The following is a 17,251-nucleotide window of genomic DNA, read 5'->3' as shown; positions in this document are numbered from 1 at the left end:
TTTATTTAGTGTAAGTAGGATCATTTTCAAAAACCCCTCAAAAGAACATTGGATTTTTCAGTTTGTTTTTAACGTTCTTTTTTTTTTTTTAACTGGACAGCAACAATTTATTGCTCCAATGTTTGCTAAAGATTCGGAAGAGACATTTATTTGTATTAAAAGGGTACAAAACATTCATTCGTTTATAAGTTCCTTATGAAGACAGGACCTCATCCGGGGGGGATTTTATGAATTCTGAAAACATGATTGAATAAATAATCAGGCACTGAACAAAAGTCCCTTCTTTCAACCCCTCTTAAAAAGAAATAAATCAGATATGACTGGAGCAAAACCGGGCAGTGGCTCATCACGTATTATTCCCAGCTAGAGGACGAGGATGGGTGAAGGGAGGGAGCATCTGCTGGTATTCAGACCATTGAAATGAAGACAGTAATACTGATGGATAATATCTCACTACGCTACGAACACATGATTCCATTATTGCACATTCAGCAGCACTTTCATCAGAAGGAACCCTGTTAACGGATGCTGACAACCTCCAGTAGTCTTTGTGTTTGTTGGCTCGAGTAGCGAGCAGTCGTCCTTTTTCAAATGACTTCACTGTTAACGCACTCTGGCCTGAATATTCCAGTAGATACAATAAAGTCAGGTTGTGCTCGTTTCACGGCTCAACAACTTAAGACCTTTCAGAATCACGTCAGAAATGGGAAGACATAAAAAGCCTTTATACAAAAGTGTTCACTTCATTGTACTGGACACAAACTTCAGGGGCGTCATCTCTTCACGTGTACGAGTTCAACTGGTTTTTTTTTTGTGAAACCTACATGGATCTCGTTGAGCCTGAAAGATCACTCTTGACCCCTGAAACTTAACTGGAGTTTTCAACCATATTTTATAAATTAAAAATAAAAAAAACGGCGTCTTCTGAAGACGATCGAAGAGCAGTTCAAAGCTCAAAAAACAAAAACAAAAAAGCGAAGAAGTGGACCATAGATTAAGATGTTTTTGTCAAAACACTTTGATCTAAATGCGCCACAGTGTTTATGCCTTTTCAGTCTGCTTCGATCTCTCACCAGCTTAAAAATAATAATTTGGGGCTGCAAATAATATATTCGTGACACCTTCTTTCACATGGGAAAAATTACACAAAAACAAAGATTCACATAATTTAAAACGCAGGTTGAGAATCAGAGAGTGTGGAAGAAGAATCGTAGACAGCTCGTCTCGACTTTAGAGCCCAGTGCCGGGCTACAAGTGAGGTATAAAATAATGGAACTCTTTGTTTAAATAAATTAAATTAGTCTCACGATGATTAAAAGGAAAGAAAACAGAATAAAATTAAATGGCTGGGATAAAACATGTGACGCCTTGGACAATCAGCTAATAAAAATTCCCTCCCAGAAAATAATTTCTTTCACTGATTTTTCTCTTCTTTTCTCTTTTTTTGCAAAAATGAAAATATAGTGTTTTCAATGTTCTTTGCAAGTTTCCATAAGAAAAGAAAAAAATGATAGTACCAACGAGTCCTCTTTGAAATATATCTACAGCTGTACAATAGGTCTTGCAAGTGAATTCATGAAAAACAACAAAAGAACAAAGAAAAATTAGCGAATTATTTTTTACATAAAAAAGCCTCTTTACAGATATGGGTTAAAAAGGGTCATATTAAGCGATATAAAAAGATAGAAAGACAGCGGTCGCTAATGAGATTCTTGTAGATTCGTCTTCTCTTCGATGGCCTGTTTCACTATTTCAGCCAACTTCAAGCGGTCGACTTTATCGGAGAAGGATCGTCCTGCAAAGGAAGAGTTGGTGGTTAGGGACCTGGTAGCTGCATAAACAACGTAAAGATACACAAGTAAATTATTCATGTTTTTACCGGAAGAAAAAAAAAAGATAAAGACTGTATTGCTTCACCAAATCAGTCAAATGTATCATTTGTCTTTTTCACCGTACCGTTATACATGAGGCTTTAGTCACAGCGCTCAGTCTTATACAAAACATTGAAGTGCTAAACAACCGGAAACCTCTAACGGCGTTTCTCCAGGAGTCAAAACAGCTGCTTGGCTTCTAATTGTTTAATTGATACAGAAGATTGCCAGACATAGAGGAGATGAACCGGTACCGACCGTCCCAGCTGAGCGTCTGCAGGCCGTCTCTCAGCTGTTTGCAGTCTCTGTTGAACCTCCAGGCTTCGTACATCACCTCGTTCAGCTTCTCGTCCTCGTTTTCTCCTGGACAAACAAAAAACAGCCACTTCAGAAGAGTCCCTCTTTCTCTCAGAGCTATTTAACATCGGAAAAGAATAACTTGCATAATATATATTTAATGCACGAAGTGACATTTAGCAGCACTTAAATGGCACGTCAGCTAAATGAAATGTAGCTAATATTAGAGGCTAGCCAATATATCGATATTTTATTAATATCGTGATGAGACTAGACATCGTTATATATTTTGGACGTCTTAATATGACACACGTGTGATCTTTTCCTGGTTTTAAAGGCTGCATTACGGTAAAATTATGTAATTTTCTGAACTTACCAGACTGTTGTAGCCTTTTAATTATTTGCCTTTACCCAATTATTCATTATGTCCTCAATACTGATAACAGTGTATCAACAACTTAAATGTGTAATTATTCTGGGTCAACCCTACTATATTTTGACAGTATTGATATCGAGGTGTTATTAGATATTAGGACATTTAATTTGCTCAACTCCATACTGCCCGGTCGTAATAATTACAGCTTAATTACAAGTAAATGTTTATTCATTAAACCTGTTAAAACGTGGGTGAGTTTTGTTGTTGTTTTGTTTGCAAAATGCTTCTTTTTTGACAGAAATGTAGATATGAAGTCTGTGGTGTAATGCATTGCATTATAAACAGTGCAGTATTAAAAGTAATTAACATTTCGGCACCAGCGTGCGTTTACTGACCGGCTTGCGGTAGTATACACTGTGCGATGACGTCTCGTAATTTTTCCAGCGCGACGTTGGAGTCTTCCCCTCCGTTCTCCGGGTCATGAATGAAGAAACCGTCACTGGGCTTGGGGCTGCAACGAGGACACATTTCAATCTTTGGATTTAGCGCCGAGTAATGCATTCGCCACTGTGTCTTATCTGTGCAATGTGTGATCGATCTAAACTTCAAAACACAGAAATAAACTATATTGTATTTCTAAACTTTTTAAAAAGACAAAAGGAGGAGAAGACTCGATGCAAAAACCTCAACAAAAAGCTACCGTACCCTAGTAGTTTCCGCTTCCTGAGGATTGGGTTGTTGACAGAGTTTAAAGGCTTCAGGCTGACATTCAGATCCTGAATTCTCATGTTGGCCAGCTGCTCTGCGTGGGCCTGCTGGATACCAGCGACTACCGCCTGCAAGGTGAGAGGACAGACGGTAAGAAAAGGAAGACGAGGACCATGGTACTCGCATAACTTTCAACAGTGCCAGTTCCTTCAGGAGCAGCCAGCGGCATTGCCGAGATTTCGGCACCTTAAGGTTCCCCACTCACCTTGTCCATCATCATCTGGGCGGATGGCAGCACGTTATCGAGGGCCTCGGTGCAGTTGAGCCAAGGGTGAGCCAGGACTCCCTCGATAGTCAGCCTCTCCTCTGGCTTCACCTTCAGCAGCCTGCGGGGGGGCACCCGAGGTCGGCAAGCAGAGCCCGTCATCGGGCAGAAAAAAGGGGTGAAAGACGACAGCAGTAAGGAAACGCTTTGTTCTGGAGCGACGGCAAGACGAGATAACGCAGACGCAGAGCGGGGACAAAGAAAACGACTCACTTGCGTACGATGTCCTTGGCCATCTCGGAGATCTGGCTCCACTCGTCTTCGGGGAAGTCAAAGCTGCCCGTCATGATCTTCTTCCTCATGTCCTTTGGGATGGTGCGACTGTGGTGCTTGGAGTAGAACGGAGGATAGCCGCACAGCATCACGTAGATGATCACACCGAGAGACCACAGGTCACAGCTCTGTAGAACGAGTGAGAAGAGAAAAGAACAAATTCATTAAAAGCGGAACTTCCACTGCGTTATTCAGAAACAATACGGAATAAAAAGTGGGCAAAAGAGGAAACCACACCCACTTCTTCAGAGAGAGAATATCAAATACATCGGTTGGATCACGTTACAGCAGTTTTCAGCAACAGCAACGTAACTTTCATAGTTTTCCAGCAGGTTTAACAGATTATTGAAAGTATTTCCAAGTTATAGCAACGGTTATTTACATGATCTGCGTTTCTCGGTCATGATCGTTTGTTCTCGTGAACGGCCGAATGATGAGTCACTCTAAATGTTGCCGCCGCAAGGAATTGTGGGTCGGCATTATCTCCTTTCCTTTCGTAAAGGCAGGTCCAGTGGTTCCTATGCTAAAGGAGCCAAGTAAGGAAGCATTGAAGCTCCGTTTCTTTGCATTTAGAGAATTCGAGCGGCACTAATCATGGCCGCCACTGAGGTACTTCTGGGTCATTTCACTCACTTAGAAACCTTCCTAACCAAAAAGGACTATTCGACTGCAGCCCTAGCCTGGAAAATAGTGATCTGAATTTGATGGATTTACTGTTTATCAGACCACAAATGAAACAAGAATGAATGCAAAAGCCCAACAGGTTTGGGGTCTCACCTTGTTATAGGTATAAGGAGTAGGTGAAGTAGGTATAATTCCAGACTTTTCTTTTTGGTGTCTTCTTTGAGCCTCAAGAACCTGAACAGAGATAACGGATATAAGGGACACATACATCGTGGAGATGTGCTGCATTCAAGATGGCCCAATCTGTGTGTGTGCGTTTGGCGAGCATCTTTGGATGACTTCCATCCGCTCTTTACCTGAGGTGCTACGTAGTAGGGAGTGAACTGAGGGGTCATCAAGTCTCCTTGATCGATTTTGGCAAAGCCAAAGTCACACAGCTTCACAGGTGCATCCTGTGGAGAAAAGCAGAATCAGGGAGGGTGAAAGATGAACGTAGATTAATGCATTCAGGTTCCAGGGAGATCATTGAAAGGTTGATTTTGTAGTTTAGGATGGAAAATGCAGGTTTGATATTCCAAAAGCCTGCACATAATCTGCCACAGACAGAATTGCTTCCTCATTTCCTCTCGAAAAGTAAAGCTGCAGCTTTACAGTCGAGCAAAGTGTATTTCCCTTCACCAGTTGTGGTGAATTTGAAGTATTTATGTCTGCAACTTCAGATACTTACCAGAGAGTTATCCTTGAAGAGCAGGTTCTCTGGCTTCAGGTCGCGATGTGCAATATTTAGGGAGTGACAATGTTCCAAGGCTTGACTGATCTGTAAGGGGAAGAGACATCAGACTGAGACGCCACTCTGCCTGTGTGTGTGTGTGTGTGTTACAGACACTAGTGGACAAAGACTGACCGACCGGGATTAAACATGCATTTTATTCAGAGGACCAAATACAAAAATAAACCCGTCTTCACTTACCTGTTTCGTGACCTGACTGGCCATCTTTTCAGTAAAGTGCCTGTGCTGACTGATTCTGTGGAACAGCTCGCCACCCTCCATCATTTCCATGACAATCAGGAGTCGCGCTCTGTAGGAAACAAGAGAGGAGGTGTGGATGTGTCCGGGGAAAGAGCAAAAGAGAGGAGATGGATCGACGAACACTTTATTTATTTATTTTCATAAGAAATGCACGGGATTCCAAACAGACGGAGCTCTTCACCTCGGGCTGGACTCGTGCGGGAACTGGACACTGTTGGCGTAAACCTCCAGGATCTGCACTATATTTGGGTGGTTGGCACACATCATATGGAGACGCACCTGAATGGAAGAGAATCAAACGCACTGGCCTTTTAATTCACTTAAATATGCTAAGAGTTTCATTTAAAAATTGTGCGAAAGATAACCACAAAGGCATCCCACAGATAGTGGGATCACACCTCCTTTACTCTCCACACGGATTCAACCAAAGCGTGCTCGAACGTGATTGGTCAATACTGTTACGATACCAAAATCTTGTCCGGTTGCCAACACATTGCGGAATCTGTTTAAATAGATCAGTACAAAAATATAACAAATTATGCAGCAACAAATAGGAAGGCTCCTCCCAACGAACTACTTGCAATGATGCAAGTTATTCTGAAAATTATGCAGAATAAGAAAAAAGCTTTATAGACCAAACTAAAATCATTTACACACAAAGAAAAAATTACAAAAATCAAATGCATCGAGGCACACCCTAAAGAAAAGAAAAATAAACTGCTAAAAATGCCTGAATAATAAATTGTTTAGCAGTAATCTGTGTCTATTTGCCCATCAGTGACCGTTTTCACAGTTCAGCAGCAGCAGCTTGTGTGAAGCAAGTCTGCGCCGCTTGTTTTGACTGCATGTCTCACAGCTTTACTGCTGTGTTAAGCGGCTCGATCAAAAGTCTTCTAACGAGATGGAAGACGCCCATACAGACGGACAAAAGGAGGCCCGGGAGACAGATTGACGAGGAAAGGAAAACAAGCATTAATGGAGACTGATAACAGGCAAGGCAGACCGAACAAAGCATATTGATACAGCCACAGACAACAGGCGTTAATCAAAACCGCTACAGTGCCTCTAACCTCATTCCTGGCCTTGGGGCGATCAATGAGGATCTTCAGGGCCAGGCGCTCCTGAGATGACTTCTTCACACAAACTCTTCACAGGGAGAAAACAAACAGTCAACAAACATCTCAGTCAATGTGAGAACCCGACCCGCGTCACAGACGTGATCACTTGTGCCGAGAATAAATAAGGTCGTTTCTGGAGTCTGCCAGGATTTCTTTCTTATTTTCTGGCATGTGTGTGTGTGTGTGTGTGTGTTACCCAACAGTCACAGAAAACACACAACCAACCAGGCAATGTGCAGCCATTCTGGCTGATAATAAAGAAACATCATCTTCACCATCAAAGCAAATCAATGTTATTAATGGAGGCCAAAACCCACAAAATATGTCTTCTGACAGTCTCGTGTATATTCTGAATCAATTTGTTTGATGTGCCCATTGAAGCGATTTGATTTTTATGTTGAGTAATATTAGCTCATGACAGTTATATTGAGGAGATTTAGAAACAGTGTCTCCACTAAAGTTTGTATCCCAGAACGCTCAACAGGGGACTTTTCCAAATGTCCCGCTTACTATGCATCTTGGTCACAAGGTTAGACTCCAGTTTGAATGATGTGTGGCTGCACAACTGTTCGTGGTTCTCGTTTAAGGGCTTTCAGCTTATGGCAGTTAAAGTCGAGGGAATGTGCTGTGAAGTTACATTTGGATGTAAGACACAGAGACAAGAAAGCAACTGACTAGATGGAGTTAAGAACAGTATTTTGTCAACATCACACTTTGTTATGGGACATATAAATCTTGTCTGCATCTTCTGTAATAAGAGTTCAACCAAATAGAGCCATCCAAGTCCTGTTCTTCATATTCAAGGATGAACACGTTTTTGAATGACTATCTCCTGGTGATGGTCGTCTTCAAACTACATTTTAGGATTGCAGCAGAACACATGAAATACGGGCCGCACTGGTAAACATTTAATTATCTGAACCCCCTCGAACATTCACTTTAAAAACAGCAACCTCTGGTCCTTAAACTCAGATTACATTAAAGCATTACTGTGAGAAACATTCTGCTTGGGCCAAAGTTCACTGGAAAGCAATACCTACCTAATGAATAACAGAGTTAGAGAGGGGATTGAGGGGGGGGAGAGATGTGACTGTGTTGTGAGATAAAAAGGAGGTGAGGAGGAGAATCAAAAAAAAGCCTAAAGTCTCTATGAATGATTCAGAAAAACAAGAGATGAGCAAGAGTTGGCCAAAAGGAAACATGAATCATAGAGTTCAAGAATGTGTTTACGTGGAAGACTGATGAGTCAATTTCTCAGTATTCCCGACACTTGAGGCCCAAACTACACATGTTAGGAAACAACAGACTGACAGCTTCAAAGTGCAGAAGGAACCGACAACACAAATTGATATATCACGATCTGGCTGGAATCAGCGGGGCAGTCAGACAGGAGGGAAACGTCACAGAGCAGGAACAGAATCAAAAAGGCTGTTTTGAGACGTTTTGCATTAACTGAATAAATGTAAACACAAAAACAGAAGTCGGCCTCAGGAGGCGACGAGGGGCAGAGGTCGACGTGTGCAAACGGAGTGTTTAAAAATGAGCAAACGGAATGTTTAAAAATGAGCAAACGGATTCTGCAAACGGAAGCTGTGAAGCAGCAAACTATTTTTAATCTGGTTGTGTCGAGCAACCCAGAGGGACGTCTCCAGCATTTGCGGACTCTCAACGGATGAAAGATGACGACCTCAGCCTGTGCTTTAGACTCGGCACATGATTTTAATGTAGTTTCTTAAGGGGTTAATGGGTCAGAGTCATCGCCGCTTACTGCCGCGTTTTTATCATTGATCCCTCGTGCATCCACAAGAATCCCCCGTTTGGTTCGAGTGTCGCTTCTCAAAAGCAGATTAGTTGCTTTGATTTAAATTGCATTCACGGCATGTCGACTAGAACCTGAGGAAATAGACAAAAATACACTAACTTGAATAGGACGCTACAGTCCCATGGGTTGTGTCTGAGCCAAATGAGCCCCCACTGACGACAACAACAACGGTACCGGTGCCAAACATCTCCATGTTAAGCCTCGAGTCACGACGGTGACACACACACACACACACACACACACACACACACACACACACACACACACACACAAAATCCGGGTCGCCGCCTGTCACCATGGAAGATAGGTTTCTCTTATATTTAGAAATATAATTTATATATATATTAGTTTAAAGATTTGTTCTGAAAGTAGTCAAAAAATATATTCCATATTTCTATAGTCTGGTACCATTGACTCTGCGTTTTTCAATTTAAAGCGTACAAGTGTTAAATCTACATAGATTTTAGAAGCGTCAGACAAAAGAATTAAGCAGCCTGTTCAGTGTTTACACAAAATGTTCAGTGGCGGATGAGAAAAAAAGAAATAAAACAGAATTTCAGATCCTGGTTACCCACCAGTCTGTTAAATCCCCGTCAAGTGACAAGCATCTGGCCTTTCCATGCCCTCAATATGTGTTAATGTGTCGAGGATAAAGTCAAACTGTGCTGTTGAAATGGTGCCACATCGGAGACGCTGCAGTAAAGCCCCATGAGAAGGAAACATGTAGGAAGGTTTTTGTTTCGTTTTGGCAGCAGTCACAAAGGTCAGTTCAGTTAGCAAACTTTCTACATCGGCTCTGACATAATACTTGAATCTGAGTGCGGCTACAACCAAACCACACGGCAGCATTCACAACGGTGGTTTCGTCCTGCACTGCAACGGCTGGGTCATACATCAATATTCATCTCTCTCTCTCTCTCTCTCTCTCACTAATCCTGTCGTGGGGTTCATCACGACACGGTATTTTCGGATCTAAGCAAAACTAGAAAGCAATCTCAATTGGCGCTGCTTCTGCTCTCAAACCCGGCACGTCAAGACTTCTTTTTGTCCCCAGTTCTGTCGCTGCAACGCTGTTCTGGCAGCAGAGGTTTTGACACTCACCTGACGGGTCCACTGATGCCGGCGCCCAACTTCTGTGTCCAGTTGATGTTGTACTCGTCCAGAATGGATGTCTCCTGTCAGGAAGAGAAACCACACCAAAAAAACAGTGTGCTAAATCAGATGTTTGGACAATAAATAAGAAATTGACTTTTGTGCAGACCAAGGAACTGCTCTGTGAAATGGCTGAGCTCCCGAGCCCCCCCCCCCTTACATACAATGCTTATAAGTAATGGTGAATATTGTGGTAAAAAGGAGGTATCACGGCTTATATTTCAGATGAACATGATGGCTGGTCCCCAGAAAGCTTTCTCCCCTTTAACCCCCTTATGGGCGGTAAAAGCCGCAGGAGCTCCGCTCGGATCTGAACTCATCAGCCGCTCTCTGGCGCCCCCGTCTGCCACCACATCCTCGCACTGGTTCTCCTGTTTGACTGGACGGCCAGAAGCACACGACCTGAGACCAGCTTACTAGCCAACACGAATGAGACGGACTAAAGCTCGCGACTTGGCCAGAACGGGCCGGCCAGCTCTATGAATCAAATGAACCAGGATGGACATGGGTCCCAAAGCCAATATTTTAGACTAGTCAACTTGCCTAGGTTTAAACTTCCATCTAAAACATTTCCTTGACAGGTCACAGCTGCTAGCATAACAGCTCTTAGTACTAACGATAGCCATGTTTACGGTCATAATGAGGGAGGCCTGAAGGGATGGGCTGTCAGTGCTTGATTCTTTTGAGCTAGCTTCTTTCATTGGAAGAGAGTTGGCATCACTGGGCTGGACTGGTCCAGTGTAGTGTATTCCAATCTCAACAGTTATGTTTTTACTTTTCACAGTCAGCACAGTTTGTCATGCAGTACAGGCACTAGCCCACTGCCAGCCACTCCTGTGAGAAAAGGAAAAAATGAATCTGTACTCGAAGGACCATTCCCATTTAGTGTCAGTACCTAGAGTATTAACTAGCATTACAAAGACTTTTCACGATAAAAAAGAAAAGTCAGATTAATTATTCCCCATTGTGTTAGCTCTACATTTTTTCTATAGCAGCCTTATTTATATCACCTGTCTTGTTTCACGATGCCGATCATCCTGAATGGAGCTAGATTGACTATTATAACACACATACATATGGGTAAGTTAAGTTGAGTCAATACATACGAGAATGGAGTCCTTAGTTTGCACTCGACTTGGCTGGATTACAATATTTTCCAACTTTGTGCTGTATTTGAGTAAAGATGGTTAAGAGAGCCATCCTACACTTGTAACCAACCCCAAACTAATGATTAAATTAGAATTATCTGAGAATACATTGGTCAGCACAGTGCAGTAAATTGTGCACCACTGCCAACAGGCACCATATTTCCTCCTCCCTGTCACAACTATTTGGTTAGAGTGCCAGGATCTCGATACCAGAGAGTTTGGTTCAGTCCAAAGTTAGCCAACTAATCCTTCGTCATGATAACTTCCCAAGTGTGTTCCAGATCTCAGTGCCAACCCCTCAGTCAACCCAGCACTAGGTACATACTGACCCAGGGGCACTTGGGATCACATTTTACTGCTTTCATAAATGCCTGAGCAGTGACACATTGACACACTGAGCAGGTCCTGGAATAAATCCTAGAGCAAGGGTGTGGATGGAAATATAATGACCATGACCATGTTATAGATGGAGAAAAGCTCCACAGAAATGTTTTACACAGGAGTACAACTTTCCATAAAAACACTGTTCATGACCGACATTTCTACTGACATGTGTGAACTGCACACAAACTCTTATGGTGCCATGTGTTGTATTCCAATCTATAACTGAGATGCAGGTGTACTTGTTAGTGCAGCCTTCATCAGAATAATTAATAGAGCAATAGGCAATTCAGATTGGAGACAGAAGTAACACTAGGTTCGTTCGAGAGGAGCCAGTTCTGCGCAGAATCGATCACCGGTGATCGGCGCGCAATGCATGCCGGTTAGATTTGCGTCCAATGAGCTCTGACGTCATGCACACATGGTCAACGATAATCTCACGAGAGCGAGGCGGCCGCAGATTTTAGAGCCAGGCGCCGCAGTAGCTCTCCATCGACTGCGTGGCCCAGTGCATGATGGGAAACACCCGGCTGTCGCCAGATCAGAGAGCTGATTGGCTCTTAGATTTGACAGCAAACACCACGTGTTGTAGAAACTGTAATACTTAATGCTCGATTGTTGACTATTAGTCTCATGTTTAATCTGAAAACATATCTTGAGCGGTTGATAATAAAACCTATTTATATAACACATATCAAAACCAGTAGTAAGACATACTTAAAGACAAAAAGGATGCAGCTACATACACATTTCTACATAAATATATATTTACAAACACATGTGAATGAATCCAAATGAGTTCTGTAAACTACAAGTAGCCTACAGATCGGAACTAACAGGAAGTGACTGGTTCTGTGACTTTCTGTGTAATATTTATAGGCAGCTGAAAAGTCAGACTTGACCAGTTTTTTTTGTCAACGCCCCCTGATGACGACGCTGCTCTCCTCTACATGACAGTCATGTTGCACACAACAACAAAACCACAACAACAAAACAATAATGTCTACTCCTAAATTAACATTAACAGCATTTTCAACATCAATCAATTACCTTATTTACTTCAAACTTTATTAAATCAAGACAACCAAAGTTGATGATTACTACAAGTGGAAGAACCACTACATTGTCTACTTGCATGAAGCCTCACATGATGACTTTGTGAAGATTACCTTGATTAACTTGTCTGCGTTGTTATCCTCCGACATGGTGCTGAGCTCTGGGCAGATGGAGTCTGCCTCACCAATCTCAGACACCCGACAGACACAACGCGGGGTTTTGTCTGACCTTCACACAGTTTCGGGCCGGACCCAGGCTGGTTTATAGTACTACTTGTGACCGAACAAGGCCATTGGGGCGAAAGGATCTTGGGCCGCCGATCAACCAGCGCAGAGCTTCGTTCACTTGGGGACCTGGTGTCCACCAGCCGGTCCGATGAAACGTTAGCTCAGGCCAGCAGGGCTCACAACCTCGGGCTCCGACTTCCAGTAGTCCTAAACTCAGTGTGGTGACCATGTAGAGTGCCAGACTCCGAGCAAGGTGAATAGAAAAAGCCGAAGACGAGTCCAGTGTGGACCAGGCCAGCACTTCTTTTTTTTGGAGGCGCACAGTGTATTTTTAGCCGGCGCAATGAGAGCAGTGCTCTGCTAAAGCTGCGAGGACGCCGGTAACTACAAGTAACTAGTGCCGCTCCATCCTGGGATCGGGGGCGGTCGATTACACAACGAGGGCAGTCGAGAGAGGTGGCGCAGACCCGGTGACACGACCTGAAGATCGCTGATACTGTCCTCGACTTAAGCGCAGGGTCGGTCTGACACGACGAGCACACCGTGTTCCCAGAAGCGCAGCAGCCTATTATGTCGTCGAGCCCGAGCCTGCTAACGGGCCAGCGAGTTAGCTTAGCTGGCTAGCTCGTCTCCCAGCTCGACTCGAAGCCGCGGACGGTAACATGCTTCCGCGAGAACGGAGGTGATGGATGTCAGCGCTCCTGCGGGACTATAGCGCAGTCTCAGAGGTGGGGAGGGTTCATGGAGGGTGTTTTCAGAGGTGACCAACGAGATACACACATCTCTGCACTGTTTAGCTAATCCCACGGTTGCTTGTCAAAGGGAACACCGTCGGCTGTATATAAGAAGGGGAATACACAACCCGGGTGCCCGTGTTGAACGCCTGATGGAAAAACAATCGACGTGTTTTATAAAGCGGGACAACATGTAGAGTGGGGTTGTTTTTCTGCTAGTATATGTGTATTTTTGATACGTATTAATTGTGTAATTGTCGCTGCATTTTTTTATTAACTGTTTTAAATTTTGATAAAATAGATTTGGAAATGGTCAGACCCCGGTGGGTCCTCCTAAGGACCCATGTTGTTTTTTTCAATAAACTTTATTAACGGTTTGCTTTTTTACACAAACAATAGGTAAACTTCAAATACAGTATAACACAAAACCAGCTGAATATATTATGCATTACACACATCAATTAAAATAGAATAACACAAAATAAAAGTGTGCGGTCCCTTGCCTGTAAGTTCAAAACAAACACAGAGTTGGAAGAGGATGAAGTTGTCGGGACAAATCTTGTTTTATGAATGAACAAAAGTCCCAACAGAAGAATGCAGTTAATCAGAAGTTCAGTACTTGAAAAGGTCACTAAATACAATATTTTAGTGTCTCATTATGTCACTCATTGCAAAATATTAGGTGGTGTGTCGTTTCTATATCACTTTAATACAAAAAATGCAAATATTATCCAATTTTAATTGAATGAGAATAAATTAATTACAGGGGTAAATAGCATTGATCACTTTGAATTACACTTTTACAATTTGTATGCAACTGTTTTTTTAATGGTGGATTGAGTGAATTCCAAAATAATTGAATTTGTATTTGGCCAGGAAATTAATGTGATGTGACACCCTCAAATAACTTTGTACGGATTTAATTTTCTCTGAAGTTAAGACCATTGAGATTGGGGAAGCATAGAGATAAAGAAAGGGGTTAATTAATATATATCATACCATCTAAATTATGCAAGGCCACATAATTAACACTATCATCCTCATAGTTTTGATATATATATATATATGAATTGAAATGAATTCATATTTACTTAAAATCCATATCAGGGCAGAAGCATTGAACACATTAACGTAATTTATTTTTTAATTTATGTTGCAAATGGAATGCATTCGCCAACCAGGACCATGAATGGAGCGAACAGCTGGCAGAGAAGAGGATAGGTTGTCTATGGATTTGAATCCATAGATTCTAATCCACGAGGACTGTATGTTTGAGTCCCATCTGAGTTTGTCAATTCTTAGATGCAAAGACTCACTGCAGGTATTTTTCTATGTCTCATGTAAATGCAAATAATGATTGAATGTATGTTTAGAGCAGAAATCACACTGTCATAGTTAGGAGAAAGAAATAGAAAACTATAAAAGGCATGTTTACTCTTTAGTTCACAAAGTGAAGCTAACTGGAATAACAGGAGAAGTGATGGAATGTTTAAAATGTCAATAAAATGTGTTTAAAGAAATTTTAGAATATAGGACAACGACAATAAATATATCACAAAAAAGTAAGGCTTGTAGAACCATGTTGTAACTGAGTGGGGCATTTTGATTTTTTGATTATCAGAATCAGAATCAGAACCATTTATTTGCCAGGTATGTTATATGAGGAATTTGTCAGCCAAGCTAGGAGAAACAACATTATTACAATCCCATCAGGTTTGTGATTTAAATCTCTGCTCAGGCAGACATTACTCCCCTATATCTTTACATAGCAAATAGTTGTTTGCGCTATATAAAGGATCTGACTGCTATTTAATGCACCTTTCAAGAAAAAGATATACATCAAAAAGTAGGCACCATATAGACATACAGTAATATGGGAACTGTTCACACTGCGGGACTAATAAAGGAATATCTAATCTAATCATACATACATCTAATACATATGCATACATGTACACACACACACATATGTATAACACAAGGAAAAAACACGTTTTAGATTACAGTAGATTTGATATAATCACAAAGTCTACATTTTAAATTCAATTATATCAGCAGTCTAACATTGCTTTTTACATGCTACATAATTTGACAATCGGTGCATAAAAAAAGGCACCACCAATGAATAATAATTCCTTACTTGTCTTTTGTCTTGTCACTTTATATTGTATAGACAAAATCATCAATCTGTATTATTTAATATATGATATGCTGCTGGTGCGATGTACGTGCACATCGAACTACTTGTATCTCTATGTCTATTTTTCAGGATTGTCGAGGTCAGACAAATTATTTGCAAGATGTCATCTTCATCCGGCAGTCCTATTGTAATGTGTACATTGACATCATATGCACACACAAGCAGCGTGTAAATAGTGCTTGTGCACGCGTAGAACAGCGCTTGTGTATGTAGTTGGTTCGCCGGCTCACGTGGATGCCTTCGATGATTCGGGGACTTCCTGAAAATAGTGCCATGTTGTATGTATGATTTTAGGAAACAAACGAGTATCTATACGTCTATTTAGTGATCTAGATTCAATATGATCACATTTGTCTTTTTTAGCAGACTGATAGTAGTCAAAAAACACAGTGTGGAAATATTTGGTGGACGCTATTCGTTATGAGCCGCTACGCCTTTCATATATCCCTCCGCAGTTTTTTGTCCCCTTTCAGACTGTTTTGGTCTTTTCGCTGTTAGCAACGGAAAGAACCTGAGATAGCTGTAAACCCGGTTTTGAGATAAACTATTTTTTTTGTTAAGATTGCACAACGAATTGACAAGAGGTGTAGCACCCCTGTTAATTTTGGAAGAGTAATTAGCGCTCGTTGTCTTTTTAAAATACAATTGTTTTCCGTTTTAATAGGAATCGTAGAGATTGCTAATTTAGATAGCAACTGTTAGCGAGCTAGCTTTCCTAGCATAGCATCACCATCCAGAGGCACGTTACCCTGGTAGCTAGACAGACCTACCGTTGACGTTACCCTGGTAGCTAGACAGCGTTACATCGTTGAGAAATTGCGGTGGGAAGCCGGTCGTTTTAAGACGCCGTGTTTTATGGGATCGCCATGTCAATGAAGGCCGGTGGAAATCGCAGCAAGCCCGGCGGTGGCAACACCTCTGGTGCCACCGCCGCCGCCGCCTCCAGTGCCGGAGGAAGCGGTGGGGGACGACAGAATCTGGGCAGGTCTGTGAAAATTAAAACGCTAATTTAGCGAAATAAAAACGCAGCAGCGGGGGCTAACGCGTCTCGCTTTCAACACCCGTACACGGTCACTTCAGACTGGGGGCATTTTTGAGAGATGACATTCCACGTTAAGGGTCCGAAAAGTAGTACCCGTCCGTGAACGTTGTGTGTGGGGCCTCGCGACGTGCTGGTCGCCTCGCGCACCGCTATGCAGTTGAGCTAGCGAGGCCTGTCCGCTGCTCGCACCAAATCGTGTTGCAACTTCGATATAATGTTGGCACCGCTTGCAAGCTGAACAAAACGTATCGCCTGGTTCTGGTTATGTATTTAGGCATGTTTTAATGGGCAACACACTTTTCTCCCCGCACGCGCGTTGCGCCGATGCTGCTCGCCAAGTTGCTGATATCGGTTTACTATCGGCTTGGAGCCGCTTCGGCTAACGGCGTTAATTAGCCGTTTGACAGCCCATGCTTGTAATTCAGTGCACTTGCCTCGTTCAGTTTCACCGCGGCTAGCTTTAGCTAACGGGACAATCTCAGAGACTATGGTGAAAAACCCCGCTGTGTGTGTGTTTGTTTTCATTCCACAGTCATCTGGGTTGGTACGTTACCGCAACATTGCTGCAACGGGTTTGTCGAGAAATTGATATAAACGTGTGGGCGCAGGAAAGAATGGGGCGGAGGAAAAGAAGGAGGAGAAGAAGGGGGAATTATAGACCGACGGGCTTTCAACCTTGACGTTGTTGCCCGTGCAATGATGTCCTTGAAGCATGACATTTCGGTTCATGTCGTCCTAATATACAGCAAACGAGTCGGTGCAGAAAAGCTGCATGCGTATCGTGCATTTTTGGCGCTGTTCGTTTGGTCCGGCTCTCTATTCACCGGTCACCAGGACAGTACGTCCCATTCATTGCGTAGGTTCGTC

At 42.5% G+C, this 17,251-nt stretch overlaps 1 protein-coding gene across 1 annotated transcript; it reads right to left on the bottom strand.

The window, feature by feature from the left end:
• Window positions 1–704: 704 nt before the first annotated feature.
• Window positions 705–12,330, bottom strand: mapkapk5 (MAPK activated protein kinase 5; the record flags this gene model as incomplete). The annotated part of the gene is made up of 14 exons (XM_079222382.1): window positions 705–1,795; window positions 2,130–2,234; window positions 2,940–3,055; window positions 3,250–3,380; window positions 3,518–3,638; window positions 3,791–3,978; window positions 4,628–4,708; window positions 4,831–4,926; window positions 5,202–5,291; window positions 5,445–5,553; window positions 5,686–5,783; window positions 6,575–6,650; window positions 9,546–9,619; window positions 12,295–12,330. The coding sequence occupies 14 exons, from the start codon at window positions 12,328–12,330 to the stop codon at window positions 1,701–1,703; spliced, it is 1,416 nt and encodes a 471-aa protein (XP_079078508.1). The 3' UTR covers window positions 705–1,700.
• Between the last annotated feature and the right edge of the window lie 4,921 nt (window positions 12,331–17,251).

Source organism: Taurulus bubalis, assembly GCF_910589615.1.
Source record: "Taurulus bubalis genome assembly, chromosome: 8".
NCBI classification, from domain to species: Eukaryota; Metazoa; Chordata; class Actinopteri; order Perciformes; family Cottidae; genus Taurulus; species Taurulus bubalis.
Note: the sequence above shows the minus strand (reverse complement) of the source record. Positions and strands in the feature narration are given on the sequence as shown.